Raw genomic sequence first — 8,186 nt, forward strand, 5'->3', positions numbered from 1 at the left:
ACAACTTGTCGATACTTAGCCTTCTAGTCCATTCTTTAAAGAACAACCATATTATCAATAAAGGTATATGCCAATCACATTTTAATGTTATAATCTGACTTATTTTGTTTCTGCAAAATACACGTTAATCACAGTAATCTCATGTTATTCTTAATCACCGAAATCAAAAATCAAACTAAGGTCAAGATGTTTTTAGAGTTACATATATTTCTACAAACCAAAGCTTTGAAGAAGAAATCCCTGCCGGGCTCCATAAAACACATGATATACCTCTTCGCGACCACAGTATTCCTTTTTCCTTTGCTTTGATATGAAAACACTTAGCTGATGGCGTGAGAGATACCATCACCTTGTATTGGCAATAAAAAATTTTCTCCAGTTCTTTTTTTAAAAAAATAATCTGTAACACTCAACAGCCCATAGAGGCTAGTTAACTCGAACTTTTTCTTGGGTAGCAGAAAACAGAAGTCACATACACCAAATGAAGTGGCAGAGGTTGTGTAATGGATATACCTTGATCATCTTATTCACAGGGCGATACACATTTTCATGTCTAAAGCAGCATAATAAACTCATGGCTAGTTTAGAAACTCTATTTTCTTGAGGGATTTCCGTTTTCCTAAGTAAAATTAGTTCATTTCCCTTTGAAAAATATGAATTCTTTGAAAAATGAACTTCCCAAACCAGCCCTAAACAAAACATGCCAGCTGCTAGTGCACAGCAGGTCGACATGTCCAATTATTCAACTTTTCGAGTGTCATGTTCGAAGCACATTATTATATATATGAACATACAAAATCTTCAAAAAAACACAAACTTAAAACATGAGCACTTAAAAACATCGGACGGCACATAATTAACACGGTAATTATATGCTGCAGAAAAGGGTCGAGACGAGGAGAGGATCCGATCTTTGCACTTGGATGCATCCATCCGCTGATCAGTTCCAGAACATGGATGTCCAGTTGGCCAGCTGCACCTCCTCGGCGCCATGGTGGGTGAACCCGGCAGCGAACATGGCATCCGGGAGAGCGAAGCTGCAGCCCTCGTCACTGACCACGCCACCGTCGTCTTCTTCCGAAGAGAGGGTGCCATGGCCAGTGCAGTCGCCGCTGCTGTGGAGGTTGTCCTTGAGCTGCTGCGCCAGCAGTTCTTCCGTGCCTGACACAGCGGTGTGTTCGTCTGGCTGGTCGACCTCTTGGGCAGCAGTGGTTGCCGACGGGTATGTCTCCTTGCCTTGCAGCTTCTCCGTCAGGGAGATCACCTGTAGCATATATTGTTAATTGTGTCAGTAGAAGTCATCGAAACATAATTAGCTGGCATTGTGATCTGATCTGATCTGGTAATGGGAACCATCTAAAGAGGCCTTATGAAAAAGATGTAGTGCCTTCTAACGTGTAATGTCACTGTGTCAATGTTTTTTCAGATTTTTCCTTCAAACATGATTAAACTGCAAACTCCTAGTAATTCTGTATATATTCGCTCTACAAACTAGCACGGATCAGCACATCCCCAGATAGCTTTAGAAATGCGTTGAACTATTATCCTTGAAAAGGCCTTCGTAATTTCCCTATTTGTTTTCTTTCTCAGAACAAATAATCAAGTGTCATGTTCAGTCCAATTGGATATTTTAACTATTTCTTGCCAGCAAACAATTTAGTAGTGTATCTCTATTTCCCATGTTGTATTCTTCATTAGAAATGCCATGGGTTATACGTGGCAGCTAATCACTACAAACAGATCTGAGTAAAGAGTACAACAAACAATATAACGATTGACCTAACTGGTCCCTGTCTATTTGAAAATTTCAAGGGACTACAAGATGCATTAAATGAAAGATAGCATACGTGTTGTAGATTCTGTGAAACACAAGTCGCAGTATTTTCAGAGGTCCTAAAGCAAATAATAGATATTGTGGTAGGCATATTTATTACATCGAATATTTGTAAGATCCAACCAATCTCATTCGTTAAGGTATGGAGAAAACAGATACTCAGTGAATAGAGCAATGATTGCAATATTATATTAGGTGTTTGTCTTTCTTCCTACATCATGACATCTTTTAGACATATATACTACATCATATCTTCCCTAAAATCTAGCATTGTTTTTATATTTAAATTAAATCCAGTTCATTCTCAAGCATTTAGTTCTATTAAAGACATCTTAAGCTGTAATATTTACACATGCACCTCTATAAGAATAGTCACTCAAGTCTAAACTAAGTCATTCCATCAATTTGATTACAAAGAACCACTAGACATGACTGAGTATTTGGTAATCTGTTTACATCAGTTGACAAAAAAATAAAAAATAATTCACAATACGTTTTTCAAAAGGCGTGATGCATAGATTAGAGCAATTAACTCTTTCACATCACATAGTTTGGAGAAATCTATTGGATTTAGACTTGGGAGGCGTACGATAGGTACCCAAGATTCCAAAATCCAAAGCAGTTAATTGGATAATAGCTAAAATGCATCCAGTAGTGGGTCATCACTGATGACTACCTATGGCCAAATTGAAGCTGACAAAAGTGGTACTGACTTATTTAATTTTACACACAGTAACTTGTCGTGGGAAGACAGCTTTTTCATGCAGACGCCCTTGAGCTTCAGAAAATTTGAATTCCAAGACTTACCTATTCCTAGCTAAACCCTCAGAACTCCTTATAATCAATATCTTGGATGAGAACAGCATGCATACACATCGGAAAGACGAGTTGTCTTTGGAAAGAACCTACTACCAATAACAACACTACTGGATAATGTAAGTTTTCGATTGTTTTGGGTCCATGGTCGAAAGTTATTATACTATCTAAGCATGCTCATCTTAAAGCCCACGTTTCAGTAATGTTGATAACATTGATGACACTAATTTGACATACATGGCATTTCAAAACATCCAAACAACGATGATCATGAACTCATTTACATTATTCCCCAGTTTTAACTCTAGTTCCTAGTTTCCTACGGATATGCTTGCACTTGCAGTCTTTTCATCGCACCATGACATCGAACTTCAGACGATGACCTTTATTTAAGAGAGGAGAGGCAAATAAATAACATAAACTGGAAAAGATACCCAATGTTACCAAATGCCAGTTTAAAGTTAACATGAAGCTTAAGAGTGTGCTTGGTTTAGTTTTTTGTTGTGGCTTTTGACCCCAAAAGTCAAAATCCAAACCAAATGGTCCAATTCATCAATTAGCTTTTTCCAAAAGCTGACTTTCTGGCATGGCAGTGCAAAGTTGAAAGCAACTCTAAACCTGCGGCTTTTGGATGAAAACTTTGCAAATATATATGGAAAAACGTTTAGTGGCTTTTAACAGCTTTCATCAGACGACTTTTAGTTTTTTAGTTGTCACAACCCACACCAGATTTTTTTCAGTCACAACATCTTTTTTCATAGCCATAGCCCAACCAAAATCACCCTAAAGTACCGTTTGAAAAAAAAAGCTAAATCATTAAATCGGCAATAGAAACAAGTTCAAGAATCCGGATGGCATTTCCTATTCACTCGAGGCAGCAGTGCGGCGACGAGCCTGAGGGTGTTTGGTTTGTAGGGACTAATTTTTAGTCGCTCCATTTTATTCTATTTCATCTCCTAAATTGCTAAATATATAAACTAAAATAGAGTTTTAGTTTTTATATTTAATAATTTAGTAACTAAAATAAAATAAAATGGAGTGACTGGAAATTAGTAACTGGAAACCAAACGTTCCGTAACTAACTGTGGTGCGAAGATGGCTGGACAACGCATGTGTTAATCAATGAAATCAAGTAACAATCGATCAGCCGAGGAGACGAAGCGAGGTGATGAGTCAGCTACCTGTGCCCGGAGGTTATCGTTGTCGGCCAGGAGGCCCTGGTGGTCGGCGGCGAGTGCGTCGTAAGCAGCCTTGAGGCGGTCATAGTCGGTCTCGAGTTGCTTGGTCTTCCAGCGCGCGCGGCGGTTCTGGAACCAAACAGCTACCTGGCGGGGCGCCATCCCCAGGCGGCGAGCCAGCTCGGTCTTGCGCTCCGGCTCCAGCTTGTTCTCTTCTTCGAAGCTCCGCTCCAGCAGCTGCACCTGCTCCGCCGTCAGTCGGCGCTTCTTCTCCGGCGCCTGCTCGTCGTAGTACTCCTCCTCTAGGAGCTCCTCGTGTGTCGTGAAGAAGGGCCGCTTGCCCACGCGCGTCGCGTCGTCCATGCCCAGGACCGCCATCGGAACACCTGCGCCACATGCCCACATGGCACCGCGCCGCGGGTAAGCAATCGGGGAATCGAGAACCGCAAGACGCATCCAGATCTGACCGGCTCCCGATGAGTCACGCACGCACCTCGGAAGAAGCCGTTGCTGTTGGCGCTGCCTCCGCCGCCGAAGAGCAGCATCTGCGCGCCGCCGCCCCGCCGCGTGCCGCCAGAGTCGAAACTGACCGCGCTCGGATCCATGCTGATTCTTGTCCGCTCACTGCGCCTTAGTCCCTTCGTCTCCCCAATAACGCAACAAAACCCAATCTTGAAACTCAAAGAACACAAACACACACACTCGAACGGGTGCTAGGACCGCGCAGCAACAGCGGGCCGCCGCCGAGGTGATCGACGCGGGTGGGGCGGGCTCAGAGGAAGCAGGAGGAGGAGCTGAGCTTATGGCGGAAGAAGCTAGTGCTCCAGAGCAACCGCGTGGACGTCTTCATGGGGTACAGCGAGAACCCCATAAACCCGCCGCAGGGCAAGGAGATGGGGGGCTTCCTCCGGCGAGCGGCTCCTTCCGGTGGCCCGGCGGACCGGCCAGGGGCTGAACTGCAATTAGAACTTCTGAGGAGGGGGTTGACACGGAGGGATAGACCGATGATGGGAGCTCCGGTGGTGGATGCCGCTGCAAGTGTTTTTCTTTTTCCCCTCCTTTTTATATTTATCAGGAGTTTCTTTTGGATGAATTTCGCTGCTAAAGTTGGGAGGGTTAGAGATGGCGGGACTTTATAGGAAGCGGGAGGGGTCTGTTGACGAAAATGCCCTCTCGGTTAGGATGTGATGTTGCCTCCTGATTGGGGGATTAGGGAATTTTTTAATTCGGAACATGATGCTGTTTTGGGATCTAAGTTGCCCCTGATGGCGGATCGGGGACACGTAAGCTTGGTTTAAGGTACGGCACTTTTCTTAAGTACACAGATGCTGACTTTTCTAGCTTGAAAAGCATTTCTCTGTTCTTTGTTTTTTCAGAAGAGAGTGGAGGGATTGGACTTGCATCACACAACTGTTCATCTTTTGCGTGCTGGCAAGTCCACCAAGTGCTCAATCCAGGCAAAATGTTTTGGGAAAAAAAAGCTTCCCAATTAACCTGTGTGTCATCATATGATGCACGAAAAACTCAAATTTGGGTGGATGAAACGCATTAAACTTTTGGTCGAGAAAATTCTAGCTGTAGTTACAGCATTCTATTTTTGCACTCAGATCAACTTGTTGACCTTTTTTCTGAAAATTTATATTTTTAATGAAAGTCTTTCATTTAATAAAATTAATGAAAACGATTTCCACTTTAACCATTAAAATGTCTGCGAGACCGATATTCTGGAATGATGCAAATTGAAATGACAATTAAAATTTTCGTTTGTGAGAACAAAAGTGATATTCTCTCATTTCTAATCTATAATTCGTTTGACTTTTTAACAAGTTTGACACACTCGTATTATTCAATTTTTTGACAAAAAATAAAAAATTCAAAGCCGGACTTATAGTGTGTTTGGCTCCCACCTCATAATCTTTAGTGACTAAAGTTAGTTACTCTCAGTCCCTAAAATACTAAACAAGGTGACTAAAATCAGTCTTCAAACATAATTTCTAGAGACTAAAGTTTAGTTCCAAAAGTTTAGGAGGGTGACTAAAAAACCAAACACCCCCTTAAAAGTATATTATGGTCTCCTTTGAAACGGAGAAAAAAAGTGAAGGAATTTCGAAGGATTGAAAATCTATAGGAAATTTTCTATTTGAGCCTTGGAACAAAGGAATTGAGTTCTTACCGATCCTACAAAATTCATATGGAATAGACCATTGTAGTGAGAATTTGGAGGATTTTAACATGAGGTCCAACCTCTTGGAAATTTTTCTATGAATGGAAGTGGCATGCAACTCTATTCCTATATTTTTCATATCCCTATGTTTTACCAATCTTGCATTTCAAAGGAGGCCTATATGGTAAACGATATCACAATAAAATTAATAATAATAATGATTTTTTTGAATAAGACGAGCCGATCAAACTTGTTGTAAAAACTCAAATAAGTTTTTCGAGCAGAACGTCCCTAAATCCAGTCTTTGGCGGCTCGCACTACCGGCACCTTTGTTGCTCAATGCTCATAGTAAGGGTTACAAGCGGACGAGAGAGGGAGGAAGAGCTCCCAAGTTTGTTATGCGTGGATGGACCTGAAGACTATGGAACTGGAGTTCTAAGCTAAGCCTTGGACGTTACTCTGGCCCTCGGGTCTTCTGGTCACGTCGAGCGTGTATGGTTGTCTTCCGTTGAGTGTCCACCCCTTGTGTCTGTCTCTCCGACCCTCTCCTTTTATAGACCAAGGCGGGGGACGGTTACCAGCTCCTTCTCTTAGAAGGAGCTATCGAGTCGTAGTAAACAAGGAGTTACCCCGATAAATCGTGCTTGTCGGCTTGCGTCCTAGTCGTCTGGGCTTTAGCGACTGTGTCATTTATGTCAGGCGGCATGGGCGACTTGGAGCCCTAGCGCCATTATTACTGCCTCTACGCCACGCCGACCCTTGGCCCTCTGTAGCATGGGTCTCGGTGTGGCTTATCGTATTATGGGTCTTGTAGACGACCTGTGCACTTAGGCCTAGGCTCGATAGGTCGTGAGTGTGCCACTGGCCGAGGGGTTCGTAGGTCATGAGCACGTTGCAGGTGGAGGGGCTCATATGTCATGAGTGCATCGCAGGCCCAGGAGCTCGCAAGTCATGAGTGGTAGGCGGACCGACTCTCCTATTGTGGCATTATGCCAGGCCTAGTTAATGCAGCCGGACATTTATGGTGGTTCAGTCTTGGGCCAGGTGAGGAATCCACTTGAGTGGCTTCCTATCTGTCTGTCCCCTCTCTCTAGCTCCGCCTAACCCAAGCTCGGGCTCGGTGCCTCGGGGTTTATTCGAGGGCGGGTGCTTCTAGGGTAGACGGTTCCCTTGCCCTTCTGCTGACTAGTGGGTGTCGGTAGTCCGAAGACCTTTTTCCCAATACTCTCTCTAACTAGTGGGCCTCAGGGGCCCGAGGATCTTTCCCGACACTATGTGTTGTTCATGTCAAGGCTACCTCGATCTCACTAGCAATTCTATGTCTTCTCATGTTCCTCTCTCGGGGGGCCTCTCTCCTTGAGGCCAACCCTCCCCCTTTTATAGATCAAGGGGGTGATTACAGATAGCTTCTCCCAAAAGAGAGCATAATGTTAGGGCAAAAAGGAACAATTCACAATGGTAAAACCTTGTCGTGTGTCGATAGCCTTTCCTGTGTTGGTCTCTTGTCGCGTTTGAGATTGTCGGGGTTCATGCGATCTGTGCTGGTGACAGAAGTCTAGGCGTCGTCATTACTCATTCTTGTCCGCTTCTTCTTATGTCGACCCTCTGCCTTCGTAGCCTAGCTACCAGTCTCCCTTGTCGTTGTGTTGCTCGTAGACCGTTAGAGGACTCTAGACTAGGACCCATAGGGTATGACTGGAGCTTGGCCCTAGGGCTCGTAGGACGTCGGGGGACTCAAACCTAGGGTTCATAGGTCATGAGTGGAGCTCAGGCCTGGGACCTGTAGGTTATGAGTGGGGGAAGACTGACTTTACCCATACTGTGTCTTGCTGTCAGTCGTAATAAATGTGTTGTGTGCTGCGTTGGCGGTGGGAGCAGTATGATGGATACACATAATCCACTCTAGTGGGTTCCTAGCGATCCGTCTGACCCCTCCTGATTGCCTCTGCCTCGTCCGACCCTTGGCTCGGTGCGCAGGGGTTGCCCGAGGGCGGATTTACCTGGGCCGGTGGACTCGATGTCGTTCTCCCACTAACTCATTGTCCTCCAGGACCCAGGGATCTGAACCCCGACAAAAGGAGAATGTATGATACATCGCTTATATATTTGTTCAAATCTAAAATCACCTTTAGTCATTAAACAATGTGATCAATTTGAGGGCTATGTTAAAACTAACCTTATCATATTGAGTTCC

At 44.1% G+C, this 8,186-nt stretch overlaps 1 protein-coding gene across 2 annotated transcripts; it reads right to left on the bottom strand.

The window, feature by feature from the left end:
* Window positions 1–618: 618 nt before the first annotated feature.
* LOC100282136 (homeodomain leucine zipper protein CPHB-5) lies at window positions 619–4,937 on the bottom strand. 2 transcript variants are annotated; one of them, NM_001155048.2, is made up of 3 exons: window positions 4,322–4,937; window positions 3,832–4,214; window positions 619–1,264 (listed from the first exon to the last, which is right to left on the bottom strand). In NM_001155048.2, exons 1-3 carry the CDS (start codon window positions 4,431–4,433, stop codon window positions 941–943), a joined length of 819 nt encoding a protein of 272 aa, NP_001148520.1. In that variant the 5' UTR covers window positions 4,434–4,937; the 3' UTR covers window positions 619–940. The 2 variants fall into 2 exon arrangements, with proteins under 2 accessions (NP_001148520.1, NP_001398967.1); NM_001412038.1 differs by lacking the exon at window positions 619–1,264 and adding an exon at window positions 2,825–3,033.
* Window positions 4,938–8,186: the final 3,249 nt, after the last annotated feature.

This window comes from Zea mays, chromosome 4, assembly GCF_902167145.1.
Source record: "Zea mays cultivar B73 chromosome 4, Zm-B73-REFERENCE-NAM-5.0, whole genome shotgun sequence".
Taxonomy (NCBI): Eukaryota; Viridiplantae; Streptophyta; class Magnoliopsida; order Poales; family Poaceae; genus Zea; species Zea mays.